This window comes from Lynx canadensis, chromosome D1 (assembly GCF_007474595.2).
Source record: "Lynx canadensis isolate LIC74 chromosome D1, mLynCan4.pri.v2, whole genome shotgun sequence".
Classification (NCBI taxonomy): Eukaryota; Metazoa; Chordata; class Mammalia; order Carnivora; family Felidae; genus Lynx; species Lynx canadensis.
This window is the reverse complement of record NC_044312.2, coordinates 103946674-103972075: the sequence shown is the minus strand read 5'-3', so window position 1 is coordinate 103972075 and position 25402 is coordinate 103946674. Positions and strand designations below refer to the sequence as shown.

Below are 25402 nucleotides of genomic sequence, written 5' to 3'. Positions count from 1 at the left end.
CAAAGCCCAGGCTCTTATTACCTCACTGTGCAAGAGCCCAAGGTTAAGGTCCCAGACCAGCAGATGTGAAGGATAAAGGTGAGGAATTAGTGAGAGGGGAAGGTTCAGACCCCCACCATAGTAGGTCTTGAATGCCAAGCTGAGAAGATCGTACTTTGTAAAGAAGGAAGGGAAAGATATCAGAACAATTTTTGGGGTTTTTTTCTACCTTATTTCTTTTCAACAAAAAAGTTTGGTGGTAGAAACTGTACTTTAAGATACTTAACCTGGTGGCAGGTAAAAGATGAAAGTATTTATGGGGCCCCTGGTGGCTCAGTGGGTTAAGCATCAGACTCTTGATGTCAGCTCAGGTCATGATCTCATGGTTTGTGAGATCAGGCCCCGTGTCGGGCTCTGTGCTGACAGTGTGAAGGCTGCTCGGGATTCTCTCTCTTTCCCTTTCTCTCTGCCCCTCCCCCTGCTCATGCTCTTTCTCTCTCTCAAAATAAATAGATAAGCTTAAAAAAAAATGTATTTACTAGGTGGGTATGGCAGGATTAGAAAAGGAGTCACGTGGTTTGGCGGGCAGTTCACTGGGAAACAAGCCAGTGGGGTGGTGGCTCAGAGAGAGAGTCCAAGGAGACTACTGTGTCCAATATGGGTCCCAGGGATTCTGGGTATGTCATTAACAAGAGGAGGGAGGCCTGGAAGAGAGGGGGAGCAGCTCTTGGCAAGAAGATTCAAGTTTTAGCAGTAGGACTTCACAGCAGACATGTTTAGCCAGCGGTTGGGACTGTAGAGCTGGGGCTCAGGCACAGAAATATGGCTTGCTCAGGGCTCAGGATCAGGACTGGTCCTGACTTCTAATCTGAGGACCCTGCACTGGGTACATCTTCACCATGTGGTTGATTTTCTCATTGTTCCGCATGATCTGCTTCCTCCTCTGTAACAGAACACCCATGCCCTTTGCCATGTGACCCAAGGGGCTGCCTTGTAGGCAGTTCATGACCCCGTTCCTTGTGTGGTGTTCATGACTTGCTGGGGCCTGTGAAAGGTGAGTAGGAGCGACAAGCTTCCAGCAGCAGCTGTAGTGGGTTCACACTATTCCACTCGGATTCTCTCTTGCTCCTCTGCTCCCTTCCAGGAGAAGGGCAGAGACCACAGAAAGGCTGCTCCTTCAGCCTGGATTCCAGGACACGGAGCCCCACGGAGCAGACAGAGTGGACTCATAGCAGCCAAACAAGCCACAGCCACTGGCATGCACAGTGCATGAGAGTCAGCATTTGTTGATGTCAGCCTCTGAGACCAAGGTTGTTACCTAGCAGGACCTAGAGAAAGCTAGCTAAAACCCACTTCCGGTCCAGCACTGCACCCCACAAGAAGGGGCACGACACCCCCTTAGATCAATGGTTCTTTTCCTTTTTGAGATAAGGGAAGGTTTGGAAATCCAATCGTTTTCTGGCCTTAGCCACAGAAAAATGAACATAAAGATTTTTATTCTAATTTTACAATTCATAGAACCACTGAAGCTTGAACCATGAATCACTGGGGATCCAGAAACCCAATGATTTTTCCCTCTGTCTTTTGGAAAGTCATAGAATACAGAAGTACATTAAAAGAAAAGAAAAAAGGTAATCTCCCACAAATTAGGATCCCTGCCCTGGAGCAGTGCCTCTGAAGCTTTAATGTACTGTCAGATCACCTGGGATCTTGTTAAAATGAAGGAGTTTCTAAGGTTCTGCATTTTTTAAAAAAGTGTATTTACCCATTTTAAGAGAGACAGAGAGAGTGCAAGTGGGGGAGAGGTAGAGAGAGAGAGACAGACAGACAGAGAATCCCAAGAAGGCTCCATTCTGTCAGTGCAGAGCCCAATGCGGGGCTTGAACCCACGAAGTCATGAAATCATGACCTGAGCCGAAGCCGGATGCTTAACCAACTGAGCCACCCAGGTGCCCCGAGGTTTGGGCTTCAGTGGTTCTATGAATTGTAAAATTAGAATAAAATCTTTATGTTCATTTTTCTGTGGCTAAGGCCAGAAAATGATTGGATTTTCAAAACCTTCCCTGATCTCAACACCAAGCTTCTAGGTGTTGTCACTGGTGCTGGTCCCAGGACCATCTGCTAAGCAGCAAAGCCCCCTGGGAAAGGATCCTAAAATAGATGAATTATTGCCAGTGCTATCCAGGAGAGGAAAAAGCCCTGCCCCAACTATCCTGCAAAAGAAAACATTCTAATTGTCCCCACCTTGACCTACAGTTGACTCAAATATGACCTTGTTACCATGTGCGTCTATGGTAAAAAGAGACTCAGCTCTTTAGCCTGTGCACAGCAGGAAGCAAAACTTGGGGCCCTGACACAGAAGCAAATCCTACCCCCCAGTCCCCCAAACCCCCGTTCTTACTTTTCTCCCTTTCTCGCTGTCTGGAAGGTAACAGTGTCTTGGGAAGCCACGGGCGCTGAAACTCTTCCCAGGATTCGGGTGTTCCGGCCCCTGAAAGCAGAAAGGAAGCCGGCGAAAGGCATTTTTCAAGATGTTTTTTAATGAAGGGGTGCAGACCATGCGTGACTAATTCAAGTAATGATGACAATAATAACGGTCATAGCGTCTGGACAGAGAACAGATCCCAAAGCAGTGATAGCAGTGGTTTCCCGCCTGTTTTGGAGTCGTTAGACCTGCGTTTGGACCCAGAGCGGCCACCTCCCGATGTGTCGGCTGGAGCCCTCTCTTGGGGTGTGGGTTCCCCCATCCATCGAATAGGGAGAGTGTGAAGGCTAAAGTGAGCTTGGCACCGCAGTGCATAGTAAGAGCTCAGTAAACGTTCATCGTCATCACCCGGGGGGCTCTGGCCACGGGCTCTTTTGTTTTACAAAAGAGGAAAACTTCAGCCTAGAGAGGTTACAGGGCTTCTCCAATGTCAATGGCTTTGCCAAAATTTAAGCCCAGGCTTCCTGAGGCACATGATGAACTTTTTCCCTCTAAAGTACTCAGAATAACAAAAGCGCCTCTGAGCCAGGAGCCTTGGAGTCATCTTTATCCATTCATCCACTGATGTGCATGTAGGGTCTTGGCTATTGTGAATAATGCTGCACTGATACCCCAACTCAGCAAGCAAGCAGGGACAGGAACTGATGCAGAATTTGGCCAGAAGCCAGGATTCCTAATCAGGATCCACAGGCCCCCTTGAGAAGCTCATGAAAAGTGAGGGACTTTTCTCCCAGAACCAATGCATCTATTCCCCCCCCCAACCCCTTCCCACCCCAAACAGAAATGTTTGTCTATAATTTCTGAGCATCCCTGACCCCCTGAGGGTCTGTGGAGCCATTTAAAAAATCCCTTCTAGATGAAGCCAATCTAATATTGATAATTCCATGCAGCTCCTAGCACAAGCTCTCACACAAATGATAACTGTGCCGTGGCTGAAAAAAAAATGAGTCAAGGAGTGAATGAATGCATGAATGAATGAAGAAACTATAAGAAAACACAGACTTTTCATTTTTTTCTTATAGTGGATGGTGGTTCCAGACTTATTTTTTAGAAGTTTATTTATTTATTTTGAGAGAGAGAGAGGGAGAGCAGGGGAGGGTCAGAGAGAGAGAGAAAATCCCAAGCAGACCCTGCGTGTCAGTGCAGAGCCTGATGCAGGGCTCAAACTCTGGAACTGCGAGATCATGACCTGAGCTGAAACCAAGAGTCAGACACTTAACTAACTGAACTTACCCAGGCACCCATCCCTCCCAAACTGAGTTTTAAATCCTGTGATTTAAAAAGATTTTTAATAGCATGGCTCAAGATCATCTATCCTTTCCAAATTGAACATCTTAAGCGCGATACAGGAGAAGGGAAGTATACCCCTGGGCTGAGAGAGGTAACAACGTCTTCTTGGAGATGCAGGACGTGACAGTTCTGAATTTCATAGTCCCATGAAATCACAGCACATTTACAACACGCTCACGGCCACAGCTGTTTGTAAGCCAGACTGCCCAACTCCAAAGACGATTCCCAGCACGGCTCTGCCCGCGCCTCACCCTCCTGGGACTTGCCTGTCTGCAACACAGACACCCGCCTGGCGCTGACCCCAGGAGGCTGTGTGCTCCCTGCACGTCGCCAAGTGGAGCAGTCATGACTCTGCCTCCTCTAGATTGGAGACTCGTTCTCTGAAGTGAAGGCAGAACTCCAAGTTCTCGACTCCTCTTGGAAACCCCAAGCCCTTGTGGTCTCTGGAGTCTCCAGGGACAGGGACGGACACAGCACTGAGGGGTCCTGCTACTGACTCGCAGAGGGTGGTTTACAGAGTGGCTGCACTGACCGCAGAGAGATGCATTTCCCTTGGTGCAAGCTTGAGTTTTCCTGGACGATCCGTGATCCATGGCGTCTACACAGGCAGCAAGTGGCCCCTCAACACCACCCCTCCCACCCCCTTGACCCCCGTGCTGGCTCTCCATTCTTTAGTCCCAGAGGCTGGGAAAAGAATCTCCTGCAAAATGGTTGCCCCGCCCTGATCTTTGCCCTACTTCCCACCAGAGATCAGCCACCGGCTGTCTCTCCCGACTCCCCGACTCCCATATTGTCAGTCTTGTCCCTACCATCCCAACTGGCTGCCTCCAGTCATTCCAGAAGGTCGCAGCTGCCCCCACCTCCAACCACATCTAACTCTCCCTCATCCTCCGCACCTTCCTTGTTCAGGCCCCATGACCAGAATGGTCTCCTAACTGGTCTATCAGGTCACCCCTCACTCCTCCTCCAGGCTGACCTTCCCAAAGTGCAGTCCCAACTACACAACTTCCCAAAATGTTGGTCGCGTCCAGCAGTGAGCTGGACAAACAAAGCCTGACAAATAAAGCTGCAGCCCTCACCATGCTGGCGTCCTTCCATGGCCTGCCCACAGTCCTCCTTCACTCTCTGCTCCTTCCTCCCATCCCCCACCGTCGCAAGTCCCCAAATTAAACTCTTCCTTGTGGCCCACCAACACCCCTGCTTCTTCTCCGCCACAACTCTGCTGTGTCCTCCCACTAAAAACCTTCTCCTCCATTTCTTTATGGCTCTCAAGGTTCAACTACTGGTGCCCTGCACCAGAATGTCTCCTCAGACCCTCCCAGACAGACATAAGCCCTCTTCTTCTTTACCCGGACAAGTAGCTTGCTCACATGATGCCAGTCACCAGGCACTGAGCCCCTGACCACCGTGCCCAATACCACAGCAAGCACATACAAATGTTCACTCCCACTCTTACAAAGCCCCCTGCACAGGAGGTTCTCAGCTATGCGGATGAAAAAACCAAGGGGCACCTGGGTGGCTCAGCTGGTTAAGCATGCAGCTTTGGCTCAGGTCACGATCTCATGGTTTGTGAGCTCGAGGCACGCATTGGGCTCTGTGCTGACAGCTCGGAGCCTGGAGCCTGCTTCAGATTCTATGTACCCCCTCTCTGTCTGCCCCTCCCCCGCTCAGGCTCTGTCTTTCTCTGTCTCTCAAAGATAAACGTTAAAAAAAGAAAAAAGAAACCGAGCTCAGAGAGGTCTGGTGGTTGTCCAAAGTCCCAGCCAATACAGAGTCACCCAGGATTCAGAACCCAAGTGTCTTCAGACTTTGAAGACCTCTTGTGTTGCCCTCCCCCACCCCCACAGCGTTTATCTATGGTGCACATTATGTTGTGTTCTATAGTTCGGTGATGTAGACTTATTTTCTCTGACTGGCTGGTAAGTCCCTCCAGGAATAACCATATTTTTCTTTAAATTATTTTACAGACTATCTCACCTGCTCTGGTTTATTTCTGCCACATCTCTTATCGCTAGCTGGCAATACCTTGCTTATGTATCCGGGCATTGACTTCCTCATCCCGCTAGAATGGGGGCCTCCGAGGAGAAAAGACTGAGTCCGCTTTGCTCACCTTTGCTTCTCCAGCACCTAGAACATGCCTGGCCCATAATCCATCCTCCAATGTTTGTTAAATAAGAGACAAAATGGAAGAAGGCAAGGAAGAGGGAGGAAGGAAGGGTGAACTGATAAATAGTTGCCAAATAAATGAATCCTAGATCAGTTAGAAAATCTTCAATGTGTGAAGGAAGGGGCACATTTGTATTTACTGTCAGGAATAAGGTTCAATTTGTTCCTTAGGGCTGTCTTTCAAAGAATCAAAAGAGGAAAGAAATGCCCACAAAAATCAAAGCCAAGGGACATCTATCGAATTATAAATGCAAATATCATTTGACAAAGAAATTCTACTTCTGGAAAATTATTCTACAGATATACTCACATGCATACAAGGTTATCTGTTACAGTATTATTTGTTGTAGTAAAAAGACTGGAAGCAATCCATATGCCCATCAAGTGGAGACTGTTGAATATAAATTAGGGTGCATGTATACTATGGATTCTCACCCAGAGCCAAGACGGAACGAAGAAGCTCCCTCTATACCAACATGGGAAGATCTACAAACTATATTGTTAATTGAAAAAACCATGGTGCAGAACAATATGTCTAAACTGTCCCCCTCTGTGTACCAATGGGAGAGGTGCAAACAGTCTTTGCTGCACATGCACGGAGAATCCTGGGGGACACGTAAGAAGGTAAGAACAATGGTGGAACGCGGGGGCAGGAGGTGAAACCGGGTGGACGGAGGAAAGGAAACTTTTCACAGTATAAAATTATCTTATTTCTCTCCGGCTGCTGTAATGAGACACCACAGACTGGGTGGCTTAAACAACAGAGATCTATTTCTCACAGTTCCGGAGGCTGGGAAGTCCAAGGCGCCAGCAGATCCAGTGTCGGGTGGGCGCCCACTTCCTGGTTCATAGACCGCTGTCTTCTCCCTGTGTCCTCGATTTGGGAAGGGATGAGGGGGCTCTCCGGGGGCTCTTTTACAAGGGCACCCATCCTGTTCATGAGGGCCCCACCACATAACCTGTTCAGTTTCACGGAGTCCCAGCTGGAGAGGAACTTGTACATGGGGGTCTCTCCCACCTCTGATTTAGATGGTATGTAGGTGAGTCCTCGGATTTAGACTTTAAAGTTGATGCTGGAATGAGTTGAGACTTTGGGGACTATTGGAACAGAATGTATTTTGCAAGCAAGAAGTACAAGAAGTAATGGACTGCTATAAACTGAGAGTCTGTATCCCTCGGAAATTAACTAGTTGAAATCTAACCCCCAAGATGATGGTATTTGGAGGTTGGGTCTTGGGTGGGTGATAAGGTCATGAAGGTGAGCCCTCATGAATGGGATTAGTGCCCTCATAAGAGAGACCCCAGAGAGCTCCCTCACCCCTTCTGCCACGAGGACACAGCATAAAGATGTCCGTGACCTAGGAAGCAGGGGCTTACCAGATAGTGAATCTGCCAGCACCTTGAGCTTGGACTTCCCAGCCTCCAGAACTGTGGGAAATAACTTTCTGTTGTTTAAAAGCTACCCAGTCTGTGATATTTTCTTGCAGCAGCCTGAACAGATTAAGACAAACATATTACCGGGGCACCTGTACAGCTTAGTTAGTTAAGTGTCCAACTTCGGCTCAGGTCATGATCTCACAGTTCGTGGGTTCGAGCCCCGCATCGGGCTCTGTGCTGACAGCTCGGAGCCTGGAGCCTGCTTTGGATTCTGTGTCTCCCTCTCTCTCTGCCCCTCCCCCCTCGTGCTCTGTCTCTGTCTCTCAAAAATAAATAAACATTAAAGAAAAGACAAACCTATTGCCTGCAAACACTGAAACTTAAAAAATAAGTAAATAAAAGCCCGTGGCTGACTCGGGAGCACCTGAATGCCAGGAGGGATGCTGTAGATGATCCGGATGGTTTTGCAGTCGGGGTGGCCGGGCAGGGAGTGAGGGATGAGGTGGTACTCCATCTTCCCCGGAGGCTGGGTGCCTGTCTTCACCCCATAAATGGTCTTACAGGTTGGACACTGCAAACTTCCGTCCTGAGGGCGCAAGGCAGGAACAGCCAGGTTGGGAAACAGTTTTGGCAACACACCCCTAACCCCACCTAACCCTGGAAGGGGACAAAGATAAAAGGCCAGGGGGACAAAATGCACCCAAATAAGTAAATTCCACAAATTAGCTCCATGCTAAGGGCCATGTAAGAGAGACCCCCCCCCCCCCCCCAATCCTTGAAAGGCAGAGCAGCCCATGCGGGCAGGGAACATACACAGGGAGTCATTATTGAACCGTGAAGTACCAAACAACAAAGCACTAGGGAGCAGCCTCTGCCCAACTGCTGAGCATCACAATCCTGACGAAGCTTGCTGGAAACAAAGATGCTTGGAACCCACCCCAGGCCACCAAACTGGATGGGAGGGGGGGCGGTGCTACAGAAAGTAGCAGTGAAGAGTGAGAACTTTGGATTGGATTCTCAGCTCTGCCATCTACCTGCTAGGAGACCTGGAGCAAATCGCTTAACCTCTCTGGGTCTCGGCTTTGTAACAGCACAAGGAAAACAATAGCATCTATCTCACTGGGTTGTTGGAAGGATTGAATTAGAGAACCCACAGGAAGTGCTGACCACTAAGTCGTGTCTCTAACTGTTATTAGTACTTTTATGACCCCTAAGGCTCGTACAGGTTTAGAAACCACTGCTCTGAAAAGAGAAAGTGGGTGTCGTGTGCCCGAGTAGATGAAGCTGACTTTAAGAAAATGGTCCTTAAAGAAGAGCTCTGGACTGGTTTTGAAGGATTGAGGACAAGGTCTGCACAAGCAACGAGGGAGGGAATGAGTTGTTAGTGAAGGTGTTTTAAATCTTACAACAGACTTTACATCTTGTTTCACATAGGCCTTGCCTGATATCAGCTTTAAAGGAATATTAGCCTTAGTATTTATTATTAGCCCTAAAAATGATTCCCGGGGCGCCTGGGTGGCTCAGTTGGTTGAGCGTCCAACTTCAGCTCAGGTCACGATCTCACAGTTTGTGAGTTTGAGCCCCGCGTCGGGCTCTGTGCTGGCAGCTCAGAGCCTGGAGCTTGCTTTGGATTCTGTCTCCTTCTCTCTCTGCCCCTCCCCACTTGTGCTCTGTCTCTCAAAAATAAATAAATATAAAAAAAAATTTTGTTTTAAATGGTTCCCATTTTGGGGTGCCTGAGCAGTTGAGGTCATGATCTCCTGGTTTGTGAGTTCAAGTCCCACCTCTGTCTCCCTCCCTCTCTGCCCCTCCCTCCCCCTCAAATAAATAAATATTTTAAAAAAAGTATTCCCTTTTACAGAGAAGAAAACTGAGGCACAGCACCATTAAAGGACTTGGACACTAGTTAGGGCTTGGTCCTCAGCGGTCTGTACAAAGCCCACGGCTCAGTGGCTGTGTTGGGGCGCAGGACAAGACTCTGGATGCAGATATATAAGGGGCCTTGGCTTCACACTGGGACCCAGCGAGGCGTGGCCTGCACGGCTGGGAGGAGACCTTGTTCCCAGGCTTTCCAGAAGAAAGTGGGTGAGAAGGAAGGCGTGGGCAGGGAGCCATGTGTGCAGAAAAGGCTGTCACACAGCCAGGAGAGAAGTTCTCCAGGACATCCGCACCATTTCAGGAGGACAGCGACCCTCTGTGGAGCTATTTGGGGACCTTCAGCTCAAGCTCTACTAATGTTAAAGGAGTAACTTGCATTCAGGGCAATGGAGAAGGTTACTTCATGTGGTCAACGGGACAGGAACCCAAGGCTTGGGGCCAAGAACCAGGGTTCCACCTTCTGCTCTGGGCTTAACTTGCTTCATGGCCTTGGGAGAACCACTGCGTTTCTCTGTGTCCTTTTGTTTCCTCTTCTGTGTGAAGAAAATTTTAAACGGCATGCTTCAAAGTATTAGTGCAAAGAGGAGCTAGATTGTTCTTGAAAATAGTCGTCAAAAAGAGAATGAACATGCTAAAAAATCCCTTTAAATCCAAAATAACCTCTTAAAATACAAAGCCCCAATGAAACCTTTTAACCTAGGGTCAGGAAAGTGAAAACCAGTTCAGACCGCATCATCCATCAGTGACTGAGCATGGGCTCTCTGAGACAAAGGTCCCAAGGTCAGCCCAAGGTCAGCACTCTGGGAACTTCAATCACAGGGCTATATAAAGATGAAGGGAAAAAAAATTATACCTATAATACCAAGGAGATATCCATTTGACTAATAATGGTAATAATGCCCTGGAAAGTAGGTATTGTTTTATCTCCATTTTCCAGATGGAAAATGAAATCTCAGAGAGATTGAAAATCTTGCCCACAATCACTCAGTTACTAAAGCCAGGGTTCAAGCTTGGGTCTGCTGACTCTCTCCTCTCCTCTTTCCCACAGCAGGAGAACTACAGAGCAGACCCCGAAAGGCAGACTTTTGGGGGGGAGGGGATGAGTAAGAAGCTGGGGACATCAGGGAAACCTCAAATTCTGCTGCGATCCAAGCGGGGTCTGGAGAAGCAAGTAGGATTTGAATTCATGGGGAGAGGGGAGTGATGGTTATTCCAGGCACAGCAAAGGACATGAGGGATGTCAGTGCCTTAGTAAAAGCTCAGACAGTGTAAAGAGAGAGTTAGCATCTAAGGAGACTCGCAGATTCCTGGAATCCAGCTTCATGGAGGAACACTGCTCTGCCGTCAGTATGGACCAGGTGAGCATCACAGACAGCCTTCCCCTCCTCCAACAGTGAGCTTCGAAGGGACTAGAAACCTGCCCACACTGGGAGTCATGAACACTCACTATGGGCACACTGTCAACCCCCCTTCGCCCCAAGAACTCTCATGGACTGAAGTCTACACCTCTCAGACCATCACACCCACTGTAGAGATGGGGGAGGGAAGCAGTTGGGTAAGACAGGTTTTGCGAACGTTATAATTGTGTAGACGCTGACCCTGCTGAGAACAGCCAAGATCCTCACTCCTGCTGCCCCCAGGGTGCCTCTCAGACACCCCAAATCACCCCAACAGGGCCTTCACGCTTTTGCTCCTCCAGGGCCCATGGCGGGCGGGGGCCAGCCCCGCAGGCACTAACCTTGTTGCCATTGTTGTACATGGCGACCAGACAATAGATGTGGTAGATGTGGCCGCATCTGGACAGCCTTCCCACCAGGTCAGGCTTGACTGTTGGCTGCAGGCCCTTGTAGCCCGAGGGGGCCGTGAGGCGCTCCATACAGATGGTGCAGTCCTGGGGGTGGGAGGGGACAGAGCAGAGAGGCCTTCAGCGCTGGCCCAGCCTGGGAGGCCAGAGGATCTCCGCAGTGATTCTCGCATGATCAGACGTCCGGTGAGGTGTCCCTGTTCCTCTTCTAGAAAACCCACAAACCAGGATATATACAGACATGCCTTTGGGAATCGAAATCTAGGTTTATCTCACTTTACACAGCAGAAAAGTTCCTGGAATAATCGCTGCTGGTGGCACAGGCCACCTGGGGCTCACCACCAAAACTGTCCTCTCCTTTAGGGCGATGATGAGACACTGTCCTTCCTTGGTGTTCTCCAATGGCTTGCGGAGGAAACAGACACTTGCTGACAGACCCTTTATTTAAGCTGAACGTTTGCAAAGCAATTGTATCTCAAGTGTACCAGAGGGGCTGCTGTTTAAATAAGTCAACAAGAGGCACGCCTGGGTGGCTCGGTCAGCTCAGCGTCTGACCTTGGCTCAGGTCATGATCTCACCGTTTGTGAGTCGGAGCCCTGAATGGGGCTCCGTGCTGACAGCCTGGAGCCTGCTTTGGATCCTGTGTCTTCCTCTCTCTGCCACCCCTCCCTCACTGCATATGCTCCCTCCCTCTCCCCACCCTCAAAAATAAAATAAATACTGGGGTGCCTGGGTGGCTCAGTCGGTTAAGCATCCAACTTCAGCTCAGGTCACGATCTCGCAGTGCATGAGTTCGAGCCCCACGTTAAGCTCTGTGCTGACAGCTCAGAGCCTGCAGCCTGCTTGGGATTCTGTGTCTCCCTCTCTCTCTCTGTCTCTCCCCCACTCAACGCTCTGTCTCTCTCTCTCGAAAATAAATGAACATGAAAAAAATTTTTCAATAAGAAAATAAACATTAAGGATAAATAAATCAATAAGCCTACAAGAGGGTTTCTCAACCTTGGCACTATTGACATTTGGGGTTGGTAATTCTTCGCTGAGGGGGCTGTCCTGGGCACGGTGGCTATTTAGCACCCTTGGCCTCCGCCCATTAGCAGTTCCCTCCCCCACACACCCCCCCCCCATGCAGAACTCCCTCTGGCTGAGAACCACCGGTCTACATCAAGCCCATTTAAAAGTCAGTTCCCATGGGGCGCCTGGCTGACTCAGTTGGTTAAGTATCCGGTTCTTGATCTCAGGGTCATGAGTTCAAGCCTCCTTAAAAAAATAATAATAAGTAGAAGAAGAAGAAGAAGAAATAAACGTCAGTTCCCAGAGCTTGTCATGCCGTTTTTGTTACATTCAGACTGTTAATGGGAAGGTGGTTTAGAATGCAGCCTCGGTCTACGGCTCCAGACCACCAACCTTGGAGCCCTGTGTCAACTCTGAGCGGCTCTGTAGCAGCCAAGACGCAGAAATCCGCTCCTGCTGCAACCTGTGGAAAACCCCGGCGGAGGAGAAGCTGTGGGTGAACCCTGCCCTGCCTCCCCGCTGTGCTCACCTCATCTGGCGGGTGCCGGACTTTCTGCAGATACTTCTTGAGCACCTCCTCTGGGGTTTTACCTGTGGGGGGACAGGGTGGTCGGTGGGCCACCAAGACAGAGGTAAGGGATCAAACGGCCTCATCAGGCTGGGCATGCGGAGAGGGGAGCCAGCAGCCAGGCTCAAAGCAGGCAGGGGGAGGAATTCATTCTGCAACCACATTTAAGAATCTTGAAAGGGAATCGGCAGGAGGAGGAAGGAGCTAGGTGTCTGGGAAGGTGGGAGGTGTGCCTGCCTGTCTTTCCCTCCCGAAGTCTTTTTCCTGACAGTCCCCCCCCACCCCGCCCCGGGCCTGTTTTCACCAAACCCACTTTTTAACTGAGATGGGTGGTGTGGGGCTCTCTTCCGTGTAATCAAAGAGCCTGGGCATGCCCAAACGATGAGGCGAGGTAGCAGAAGACAGCACTGTGTAAACTGTTACGCGTTAAAGAAAAAAAAAAAAATGAGGTAGGCTTATCACATGCTTTTTACAGTGTGCCGAGTACTGTCTCGGTCTGTAATGTGGTGTCAAAGTGATTTTATTTTCATGGGAAAGCAGGAAGCTATGCCCACAGCTTCCTTGGCCGCTGACGGTGCGGGAGACCAGCAGCAGGGAAGCATCCTGACAGGCTGCAGCGATTCTGGAATTTCTCTGGGGGCTGGACCTCTAGGAGGCAGCCCAGTCTGAAGGCAGGAGACAGGATGATACAACCTTAAAAAGGACCAGTGCCTCCCTGGGGACCCCTCTTAGCTTCTCTCAGCTTCTATTTTCTCACCTGTGAGATCAGGCAAAGCAAGAGCGCCCACTCAAAGGGTTGCTTTGACAATTAAAGAAGCTAATGGACGCATAGACCTTTAGCACTTTTCCAGCTAAGGGTCCAACATGTGCTATTAATAATCACAGGAAGCGCGGGAAAGTGTGAAATCCTGTCATTTCCTATCAGACTATGAACAGGGCAATTGAGTTCATTTAAGCAGAGAACTTTTGATGGAGTAGAAAAGTAGGGCAAGGGTTTGAGGAAGCAGATCATGCAACCGCCAAAACCCAGGATGCAGGCCCTTCCTTCCCACCAGCCCGCTTCTAAGAATGAAGCTTCTGTTCATTGAGAGCCTCTTGCTTGCCAGGCCCTGGGCCCAGTTACAATATACATGAGATCTCACGGACCCTTCAAAACAAGGTTGTAAGGTGGGGGCCTGGGGTGACGGTCAAGACATTGAACAACCAACACCAGCGGCCAGAAAGACCGGCCGCAGGGCTGAGACAGGGTAGACACACATCTGGACCCCCTGGTGACGGGACTGTGCACAGGGAGGAAGGAGTGCCTGAAGGAAGGTTCGAAGGATCAGCCCAGGGGCTCTGGGGGGACACAGGGCAGTGGTCACTCCCTGTCATGGATGCGTTCTGGGGCACACCTGCCCCATACTTGTTGTGAGCATTTTTTACCCCATTGTAAAGGAAAGAAAAAGGGCTCTCTGTGGTCACATGACTTGGACGTGTCACAGTCAGGACTGGAACCCAGGCTGTTCTGGCTCCAGGGCCACAGTGACAGTCCCCTGTATCGTATTTTATGCGTCACGCTTGGTGGTTCTGTGTCTCTATATTTCCGGACCGTGTTTTTGCACTTCCCTCTCACTCACGCACAATCCACTTTGGTGCAATCAGCAGAACAGGGGGTAGTTGGGCCCACTTAGCAGACGCAGAAACGAAGGCACAGAGGGTGAAGCCACGGGTATGACCTTGGGTGATGGCGGCAAAGCCACGGCCGAGGCCCACGCCTTTGACTCCCACACCCCCTAAGACAAGGAGGCTGATACCTTTCTTGGCCTGCTTTTTGGTGGTCTTGCGGCTCGTGTTGGAAACCCCCGGGATGGATTTGATTTCGCTTTTGCTGACCGGGGGTGGGTGGAGAACCAGCTTGGGCGGCCTGGTGAGGCACACGGGCAGCCCGGCTGCACTCATGAGAATCCCGGTGATTCCTGGAAGGGCAGGGCGTGAGCTCGGACTGCAGAGTTAGTTCCCAGCATCCCACCAACCGCCCTCCCTGGGAACCCGCCCCCCCCCCCTCCCGTTTCCCCGGCACAAGCTCTCCTGACTCACTCGGCCTCCCCTGGCCCGCGCTGCCTGCCCCAGAAATGTGTGCGTTTGCTCCTCTCCAACAGAAGCTGTGCTTCTTCCCGCCCTCCCCACCCCGCTCCCAACATCCACATTTGCTTTCATTCAATTCTTTCTTTGCGGGAAATGCTCATCACCTCCTTGGCCCGAGCTTTCCTTTTCCCCGCCCGCCGTAAAGCAAGCGCTTACCTGCCAGGGCCGGATTAACAGGACTGGACCCATTGAGGTTCTTTACTGGCACAGTGGGGACCCTGTGGAAGGAAAGGGCAGACACATTACGGTTTTGACAAGTGGGGTGGGGTTGGAACCCCCAAAATCCCCTCACTGAGGGGTCCCTTTTCCGACAGAAACTACTTATCTCTATTCAAGGCAGAGTCGGTTCTTAGCACCACAAGCAGGAAATGTTAACGTTTAAAATCTAAGTCCGACCATGTCACCCCTCCCCTTGGAACCCCCCAAATTCGCAATGGCTCCTTAAGTCTCTCGAGGTCCCGGCAAAGCCCACACAGCTCCGCGTGACCTGCTAACGTCCCCCCCCCCCCCTGCCACGCTCAATCCTCATCTTCCTGGTCTCCTCACATACCCCTCACCATTTTATCCTGCTCCAGCTGGGCCACACTGCTGCCTCAGGGCCTTTGCCTATGTGGCTCCTTCTGCCTGAAATGCTCTCTGCCTCGCCTCCTCCTACAGATCCTTTGGTCTCGGCTCACCTTTTTGTGAGGTTCCTGAGACCATCTCATTTAATACCGAGACCCACCCCTCCATCCCACCCCGGGACTCTCAAGCCCTCTTGCCTCACTCTCTTTCGTTTTTGTTTTGTTTCCCCCAGGGAACTGACGGTTTAAAAACATTTTTTTAAGTTTATTTATTTTGAGAGAGAGAGAATGAGCGGGGGAGGCACAGAAAGAGAGGGAGACAGAGAATCCCAAGGAGGCTCTGGGCCGTAGCATGGAGCCTGACGCGGGGCTCGAACTCACGAACCGCGAGATCATCGCCCGAGCCGACACCAAGAGTCGGAGGCTCAACCGACTGAGCCACCCAGGTGCCCTGGAACTGATGGTTTTTAAAAAATAAGCTGTTGCTTTACTCTCGCCCCCTCCAGAATCAAAACTCCACACGGACAAATATCCTCACAGCCTGACACTAGCAGGCATTCAGTGAGTGCTTGTGGAGCGAATGAAAAATGGAGAGGCAAGTTCAAGCCCGGGTGGGTGTACCAAGTGGCTCCTGAGAAGCTTTTAAAAAGACAGAGCCCCAGGCCTGAATCAGAATTCCCATGGGGGGGGGGGGTAGGGGGCGCGGAACCTGCATTTTCTCTCGCTTCTGGAGAGGATCCAGATAAGGTTGATCCCAGCCTGACATTGGGAAACCACTGCTCCAACAGCTGTTACCCCTCCTTTTCGCTGAGAAATCTAAATACCAGGCAAAGCCTCCTCCTCTTTCTGTCCTTCTCCCCAGAAACCCGAGCCAGGCTCTGGAGAGGAGTCCGCACAGCTGCCTGGAAAGGCGAGGCCTCCCACGACGCCAAATAGAAAAACATGAGGACATGTGGGGCTGGGTTGTGCGCCATCGCCCCTGCCACCCAGGCTTCCACAGATGGGCTCGGAGGGGGAAAGGGAGCTCGAGGACGTCAATGGACTAGGTCACAGATGACTCCAGGGGCCAGAGGGCCTGAGAAGCCAGCAGATCTGCTATGGGGGGTTGGGGGGTAGGGTGGTGCTGGGAATACAGGAGGGGAAGGGGCGTGTTCAGTTGTTTCTTTGCAGTGTTCGTTATTTGCTTACGTGCTCATTCATACAGAGCCCTCCTTCCGGTTGGACTTGCCCCTAGAGCCTGGGGACATGGCGGTGAACAAGACAGCCTGTGGCCCTTCATCCGTGTGTGACCCTGAAGAACCCACCTGGTACCAGGCATGGTTCTAACCTCTCACATCGCACAAATCCATCTAAGACTTCCAACAACCTCCACAGGAGGTGCCGTTATCATTAGCTCCAATTTAATGGGCAAGGCGGTTGAGGCACAGAGAGGGTGAGCAAACCCGATGGAGGTCACACAGCTAAGGATTCAAACCCAGGAAATCTGGCTCCGGAGCCCGCTGTTGTAGCCACTCGCCGTGCTGTGCTCTTGTGTCTCTGTGACCCCTCTGTCACCCCACGTGGCAGACAGAGGACATGGGGAACAAAGAGCGTGTGGAATAAATCTAGGACTACGAGAGAGGGGCTGGAATGAGGGGCCTCAAGGCTGAGGACAGGGTCTGCCTGTCCCCCACATGCCCACAGGGATGGGTGCTTCCCCGGCTACGCTGAGTCTTCCGGGGCCCCTGTCCCTTCCCCGGGATGATGACATGTGCACCAGGGCTGTGGGAAGGATGTGAAAGAACAGATGTGGGAGCGTTTGTGTCTCAACAGACCACCGCAGCCTACTTTCCACCCCCAGGATAAATCAAACCCGGATGGGGAGAGGGGAAAGCTGAATTCAACACCAAGGAAAGCTGGCCAAGAAGAGAGGCCCAGCCTTGCTTCTGGACTCTATGGCCTGCCCCCCAGGGCGAGGCCCGGCATGGTGGACTGGAGTCAGGGAAACCAGACTGGAGCCCCAAACCTGCCAGTAACTCCTCACAACCTCACCTGTGAACCTGTGAGGGTCTGGAGTTAGCAGGTGCCAGGGGGATGGACTTCTTGAAGATTCCCTGCCCCAATGCCTAAGAGCAAGGCAGCCACCTAAGCCCTGGGTCCCCTGCGGGGACTGATTGGCCTCCCCACTGCTGGTCTGGAAAAGGAGTGAAGCAGTCTGGCGGCCTGAGTCTGTTCGCTGGCTCCCCACCAGGGGGCAACGCTCACAGCCCAGCCCTGCGCCTGCCTTCCCACCCCCTTACCAGCTCCGAGCAACCCCCCCCCCACTGCCCCCACCAGAAGATAAGTAGCTGTGATCTGGGTGACAAAAGCCACCTTTGTTCCCACAAACTGGACTGGCAGGTTTCCACACCCAATCTGGTTAACCAGGAAAGAGTCCCCCCAGCACACCCTGGGCAGCCGAGGGACCCAGGGACGGGGCCAGGTCTGAAGAGAGGGAGGGTCCATATGAGGACGCAGGACTCCCGGGAATACCGTGGTGGGGGGCCATGCCAGGAAAGGGAAAACTTGTCAGCAGGCTCTGGATGGTGGCAGTGGACTTGAGGAGGAAGAGATCTGCTGACAAAATACAGAAGGGTACAGTGGAAGGAGGCTTGCACAGGGGTCAGGAGACCTGCCTTCCAGCCCAGCTTGGCACTGACCTTGTTCCTTTGGGAGAGCCCCATGGCCCCTCTGCACTTCGGTGACCACATCCAAGTTACCACACCCAAGAGCAGGGCCACCCTACATCTCTGTCCATGGGGTCCCTGTGAGGATTCAGGATCTAGGTCAAATACTCTATAAACGGGCCAGCCCCATGCAAATTGGGGGTTGTTTACATTTTTGTTTCTCAACTGGAAGAGGAAGTCGGGCTTGATAAAGCCTTTTCCTGCTGGAATAGTCCAATTTTCTGATTCTTGAGGACACGGAGGGCAAAGTGCAAAGCGGAGCCCCGGGCAGTGCACAGGATTGTTGAGGTGGCAACACCTGATCAGCCCTCCCCCTCGGTGACTGGTTAAAATGAAAGCGGTGGAGGCGGCTGGCCGTGGAGGTGGCCCATGGAGTCCCCACCGGTCACACACCCCCCCCTCCACCATTCCCCTCCCCGCCGGTACATGCCTGAGCCCTCCTTCCAGAAATCAGCAGGCCAATCACTGGCATGCCTCTCACATCCTCCAGCTCGGCCAAAGCTGTCTGGCCTCAGCATCGGAAGACACCCCCTCCCCATTCTGCTGGGCTGTTCTCAGTTTCCATTTCTGTCCCTCACATATAAAACTAAGAAAAGACAAGAGCTGGCACGGTGGCAGAGAAGGGGGCTGATGGCAGGAGAAAAGCTCTGCAGATACCATGGTGAGAAACAGTGGGGTGTTTTTGGAGTTGTGAGCCAACCCAGGAATCCTCCTACAGGACAATGGTCTCGTCTCTCCAGCAACCGAAGTCTCGCTGGAGATAGAGAAGCCTCGATTCTGGAGGACAGGGCCAGAGGGGCGACTCCCGCCCCCCACTACACAGCCCCCCTCTTTTCTCTTTACAAACCCCCTGCTTGTGTGTCTGAATAATTCACAGGGTCTTTTGTTCCCCCTCAAACCCTTCTCTTCAGCCCACCTCTCCCGCCCTCCCCGGTCTTCCTTTTTTCCGTGGGAAAGTTGCTTGAAGAGCTCACGGACAGGGAGGGCGGAGGGAAGGGGCCATTCCACGACAGAAGGTGGACGGCAATGCCAGACAAAGGGAATAAGCACGCTAATTAAATGGCCAAGAAAGACTGGAGGAGAAAATGGTGGTGGGGGTGAGGGTGGTGGTAAGAGGTGAAAAGGGAAGGGGCTGGAAGATAGAAGGGTAGGGCGGGGCCTCCCCTGTCAGGAAAACAGAGCGGAGAAAAAAGCGTGTTTCTATAGGCCTTTTGAAACAGCACTGCCCCCGGACCTCCACTCCATTCTCCACTCCGTTCTCCGGCTCCGATTCCGCTGGGCTGGCGGGCAGGGGGAATAGAGTGGAGATAAAGAGCTGTCGGCTTCCTCAGTGAGGTTTAAAGTGAGCAGGGCGTCCTTGCCCTCAATTATGGCACGAGGTCACTTGGCTTTTGCCAAGGGCGCCAGAAATGAGGGGGGGCGTTAGAGGCTGCTCAGCTTTGACTTCAGTTCGACTACACAGCACACATTCAATAGATACACATTAACAACAACAATAATAATAGCAGCTAATACTGACCAAACTCTTACTATGCCGAGCGTTGGGCTAAATCCACACGCTGAGCACTGCCTTTAATCCTCATGACAGCCCTGATAAGGAAGGTACTATGACTGTCCCCACTTTCCAGAGGAGCAAGCTGAAGACAGAGGGTGCAAAACTTGCCCCAAGTTGCACACGAAGGAACTTGGGTTCCAGCCCGGGGCAGTCAGGTGCTGGAGGCTGGGTTTCTCATCCACTATATGAGCCTCCCTCTGCCGCACAAATAATTACCCTGGTACTCTGTCAGAGGCCCCCAGGACGCTGCTGTGTGGCCTTGGGGAGAAACTGAGCAGTGGTGTGGTTTAGGTGCCCATTCCCCTCTACCAAATATTCTGCCAGTTCAGAAGGAGTCATGTGAAAACCCCACACATCTGACCTGCACTTGACCATTTATAAACTGCCTTCGCATACGGTGAGGAGCTGAGCTTTAGCCAAAAGGGCAGAGGACTAGAGGACTAAACCCTGGGCCCCAACCCCCACTCTGTGACACATGGGCCCTGTGGCCCTCCTTGGGAAGTGAATTCTGAGCCTCGTGCCCGAGCCTGATACTGGGTGCACCAGGTCAGAGAATGAGATAATACTGGCAGGTGCATCTGGTAAATTCTCCAGGGATGCACTCCCTTAGTGGAGGTTTCTACAAGGACTCCATGGGGGCAGGTAAGGCAAGCATGAGGTTCCCCATTTCGCACACGAGGAAATTGGGCCTTGCAGACTCTGGCTTAGCTTAGGGCAGAGACCCGAGGGAAGGCCGGGCCTCTCCTTCCCCACTACACCTGCCTCTCCTTGTCTCCCAGCGCTGAACCTGTGTGTGCAGATGGCCTCCCCTGGGCAGCCTGAATTTCCCACTTGGGTGTACAACCTCAGTCCAAACCACCCGGACAGTCTGGGGCTCAGGGGTCACAGGCAGGGCCAGGCCCCTCTGGAGGAAAGGAAGATGGGGCCGGCGTGAGAGGCCAATCTCACAAGAAATCGGGAGCTGGCAGGCAAAGGCCGTGGGCACCATGTGGACCTGGGTCTCCCCCATTTGACGATTAGGGGGACCAAGAAGATCATAAAAAGCAGTGATCACAGAACCGACAACACTGGGCTGTCACGGGAAGAATTGAGACAACGCACGGAAGGTGCCTGGCACACATAGTAAGTGCTTACTAAATATGGGCTCTTAGCTCCAAACTGGAGTTCCAGTTTCCAGAGAGACCAGAGGAAAGGAGCTAAGTCTCATCCGGCACCTGCTGTATGCCGGGCATTGTGACTGAGAAGCAGGATGGCAGTCAGAAAAGAGTCTGGCTCTGGCATCAGCCTTCCTGAAGTTTGAATTTTGGTCTCAGCCAATGATTAGCTCTCTGCCCTTGAGCGAGAGAACCTCTGATTTCTTCCTGGGTAAAAGGGGATCCAAATGCCTACTTCGAAGAGTTTCTGTAATCGGGACACCTGGGTGGCTCAGTCGGTTGACCATCCGACTTCGGCTCATGATCTCACAGTCTGTGAGTTCGAGCCCCGCATCCAGCTCTGTGCTGACAGCTCAGAGTCTGGAGCCTGCTTGGGATTCTCTCTCTCTCCCTCTCTCTCTCTCGGCCCCTCCCCTGCTCACATTCTGTCTCTGTCTCTCAAAAATAAATACATGGTAAAAAGAAAAAAAAAAGAGTTGCTGTAAGGATTCAATGAGGTGATAAAGCCCCCAACCTAGATCCTGGTGGGAGCCCCCTTAATACTGCCTGTTAGGACATGGTGTGCATAACCTTCAACCCTCAGCAGTGACCCTAACGGGGAGGATTATCGAAGGCATTTACGGAGGAGGAAGTTAGGACTCTGGGATGTTAGGCACGTGTCCCAAATCACAAAGCTGTGGCAGCGTCTCCTTTAGAAGCCAGATCCGGTGGACCCCAAAGGCCAAGCCCACCCTTACCCACCACACCGTGCTGCCTTCCACCTGCAGCCGGAGGGTCAGGACAAGAGGACAGGGAGCTTAAGTCCTGGCAGGCAGCCCCCTTTCACCTCTGGCCCAGGTCAGTCGGGTCCTGTGCCCTAAACGCTCACAGGCATCAGGTGAAAGTACCTACCCAGAGGCGATCAGCACCCGGGACTGGGCGATGGCCAGTCGCTGCAGGTTGGTCCGATTTAAAGTCGCCAGGGCCACCCTTCCCGTCTTGCCGTTGGCTCCGGGGGGGCTGGCAGGAGAGCCCATGGTCACCCCAGCCGGCGTGCCGGAGGCCTGTCGCCGGATCGCCTGCGACGGGACGGGCTTCACCGGGCCTCGGATGGTGCCCGTGCTGTCCAGCGGCTTGGCCGCAGGGCCTGGTGGAGGGGGCAGCCTGGCCGCCCCAGACGGGGGCATGTGCTTGCGGGCGGCCGGGGGCTGCAGCGGCCCCGCGCTCCCCCCGTTGGCCACGGCGGCCTTGACGCTCATCACCAGGACGCACTGTGGGCAGGAGCAGGGCGGGGCCGCGGGCGAGGCGGCCGACGCGGGGCTGGCCGGCCAGGACTGGGCCTTGGGCAGGGCGCCCGTGACCATGGGGTAGACGAGATCCAGGCGCCGGCGGACGCGGCGTTGGCGCTGCGTCTGCCGGTTGATCTGGCCCATGGTGCTGAAGTCGATGACGTAGCTGAAGCCGACAGAAGTGAGGTCGATCCAGGGGTGCTGCTTCTCGTAGGCGTGCTGGATGGTGATGCCCACCTCCATGTCGTAGGGCGTCCAAGAGCCGTTGTCATTCTCCCACTCCCACACCACGCCCTTCCCGGGCGCCGAGGACGGGTCGTAGTAGTTGCGGCGAACTGGGCGCAGGGTCCCTGGCAGAGGGGGACGGAGCACAGGGTAGGGGTCAGCAGGGAATGAAACCGGATTTGGTTGGTCCCGGCGGGCACTGGGCTGTCTGTTGGGGTATCAGCTTTGAGGTGGGGTGGGAGCATCTGAGTGACAGCGTGAAGGGTGTGGGGTTATGTGGGGTACCAGAAAAAAAGCACCTGCCGGTTTGCAGTCCGGAGACCTTGGTTTGCAGCCAAATTCATTCACTTCCCAGTTTACGTAGAAATCCCCAACATCCTTTCCTTCCCGGAGAAACAAGGACTCCTTTGCAGAGTTTTTGTGAAAATAAATGCGATCTGCTTATTCATCTAACAAACAAATATGTATTGGAATATGGATGCCACGTCCTGGATCTCTCCCGCGCCCTGCAAATTTGCACTAAGGCCCATAAAGCCCTCGACACACAGTAGGCGCTCAGAAATAGCCTGTCACTTGTCCCCTACCCTGCAAATGCCCCTGCCCGGAGGAAAAGAACAAAGAGTCAGGACAGCCTAGAGGGCAGAGGAAGAAGATGAGACCCCCAGGAAGCCAGCCCAGCCTGGTGGAGTGAGAGCTCCCTCTCTGTCCCTTTAAGGGTGCAGCAAAAACAAAAATAGAAAATCAGGTTGCCAGAACTCTTACACTTTCGAGCATTAAATCTTCTATCAAAACAGTAATAATGATCATGATTATTTTCTATTTCTCTAACACTTTTCTTTCCCAAAGCTCAAGCCATCCTAAAGATAGGATTGTCTTGATTTTTAGTCTCACTGGGGGAAGGGAGAGCAGGGAAGAAGCCAGGATTATTTCAGGGAAGCAGTACAGAAGAAATGAACCTACAGGTTCAAAGGGACTCGAAGGAAAAGGAAGTCTGTAACTGTTGCCTCTTTCTCCCCGACCCACCCTAAGACTGAATTCAGACTCATGCCCAATCAGGGCTCATTTCATGGCTATCAACATCAAGGCCGAAGATGCCTGGGTCAAGGCAGGGTGAGGGGACCTGGGAGGGCTCCAAGAGTGCCTGAATCTCGCATCTGTCAGCTTAGGCCTTATCCATCAGTGGTGGGAAAAGGCTCCCCTTTACAGGCCTCTGACCCATCCCCTCCTCCAACCCAGAGGGAGACACCAAGGCCGGGGACAGAATTCCATTCAAGGGGGGAAGAAAAGGAACAATGTCTATTCAGTCCTTTTTCAGGGTCATAACCCGCCCCCCACCCCAACTCCAAGCCCCTTAATGACCCAAAACATCAACATTCAGAGGCAGGAGGGTGAAGAAAACAATCCCCTATTCAGCACCAGGACGCTGCTGGGGGATCTGGGGAGGGGGGAGCGGGATGGGAGGAAGAGAGGAGGAAGAAGGGGGGTGGGCAGTAGTTCCCCGGTTTGCCTCCATTTCCTTCGTAAGTAGCCAGCTCACTGGGGGACAAAGAGCACAGGCTCTGGGTCCAACAGCAGAGGCTCTGTCCCTTCCAGCTGTGCGACTGAGCCTCAGTTTCCTCGTCTGCATCTGCCTGGGTCCTGGGGAGCTACTTCAAAGGGTGGATTTGAGGATTAAAGGAAGGAATGAATAGAAGGGGCTGAAATGGCACCTGCCCCATGCCAAGAGCTCAATAAAAGTTGGTTGATTATCATTGTAATTTATTTTCTATTATATGTCCAAGCGGGATGGAGAAGTCATGGTAAGTTTAGTTCAGAGGATATCTGTGGGGTGTGGGGTGTGGGGGGGGGGGAGTTTGCATATAACCCCTTATACAATCTTTCTTATTTAGAAAGCCCCTATCTCATCCCATATGATCAATGAAACGAAGGAGATGAAGTTTTGAGAGCTTAAATGACCCTATTTTATCTTCTCTCCAGCAAAGCGGGGGCAATTCATGTGTCCGATTCTCACAAATATGCTTAAGAGGCTTTTTTTTTCTTACAACAGTGGTATCAATCCCAATAGCTGTGGCTCTCCCATACCCTTCCAGGTTTATGTCCCCCCACCCCCAACCGCCCCCATGCTGCTCTTTTCCTGGACTCCAGGCAGACGCATGGCCTTTTATCGTCCTGCACTCCCTCACAGCTCTCTGACCCCCTCCCCTACTACTCCCCAGGTACCGTGCACCGAAATGCCCTCCTTTGCCATTTCTACCTATCGAGACTGTCCTCATTTGGGTCCTGTGCCATTTGCCATCCATTTCCTGAAATGCTCTCCCAGCCCAGGCCCCCCTCAGGAGGTCTGGGGTGCAGATCTGCATGTGCCCCATGTGGACCAGGGTCTTGGCGTTTTTTCCTACGGTGCCTCGAGTGCAGGCAGAGTCACAACCCTCCAGCTCTGCTCTAGCGCCCAAGGCGGCAGTAATGAGGACTCCACAAAGGCACGGTAGACTTGTGGCTACTTCGGCATTTAGTCATTTGTCACATGTTGCCGGGTCCCCACTGGCTGCCTTGGGGAATGCAGGCACTACTCAAACAGCTTACAGTCTAAAACTAGACAAGGGGGGCGAATGACTATTTATGAGGCAGAATATGCCACGGGAAGGGTGCCAACAAAATGCATGTGGGCTGAGAAAACCTGCCCACATCCCCACTGTGCGTGAATCCCTTCCGTGCGCTCTCCTTAGGTCAAAACCTGACCCTCTCCACTCCCTCCCATCTCTGCAGCCGCCTCACACCCTAATAACTCTGCTTACATTTCTGCCACGCTGGCCCTTCCAGTCTCTCCCCACTGCCACGTTTCTCCTGGCCGGGCCTTTGCACAACGCGGGACTCCCCCCGCCCCACAAGACACCCTGGCATCCTCTTTGCTGCCCATAGTTAAGATTTCCGCTCATTTCCTCCAGGAAACTTCTCTGGACTGCCCTGACCAGATCAGATTCTCATTCTTGTCTTTTTTTTTTGCAGCATTTATCTTGATGTGCAGTTACACATCTGCTGGTGTGATTAATTTGGTAAATGTCTATATCTCTTCACCGGACTCCCAAATGCCACGAGAGTGGGCACCCAGGTGTTTGCTCGTGGTTTCACCCCCCCCCCCACCCATGCCCAACATTTCCTAGGGGCTCCATAAATACCGACCGGATAAAGGAAGCAATGATGGTTCGGAGGACATTTCAAGAAATGGATGAGGCTCGAATGAGAAGGA

General features: G+C 52.3%; 1 protein-coding gene across 1 annotated transcript in view; it reads right to left on the bottom strand.

Annotated features, from left to right (window-relative positions):
• Nucleotides 1-25402, bottom strand: part of DTX4 (deltex E3 ubiquitin ligase 4) — a 32586-nt gene that overhangs the window by 2001 nt on the left and 5183 nt on the right. Inside the window, exons 2-8 of the mRNA XM_030332212.1 lie at nucleotides 21554-22280; nucleotides 14842-14903; nucleotides 14355-14516; nucleotides 12520-12581; nucleotides 10914-11066; nucleotides 7722-7883; nucleotides 2381-2470 (exon numbers count right to left, since the gene is read on the bottom strand). Of these exons, the coding sequence (XP_030188072.1) occupies nucleotides 2381-2470; nucleotides 7722-7883; nucleotides 10914-11066; nucleotides 12520-12581; nucleotides 14355-14516; nucleotides 14842-14903; nucleotides 21554-22280 (1418 nt within the window). The remainder of the gene's footprint in view (nucleotides 1-2380; nucleotides 2471-7721; nucleotides 7884-10913; nucleotides 11067-12519; nucleotides 12582-14354; nucleotides 14517-14841; nucleotides 14904-21553; nucleotides 22281-25402) is intronic.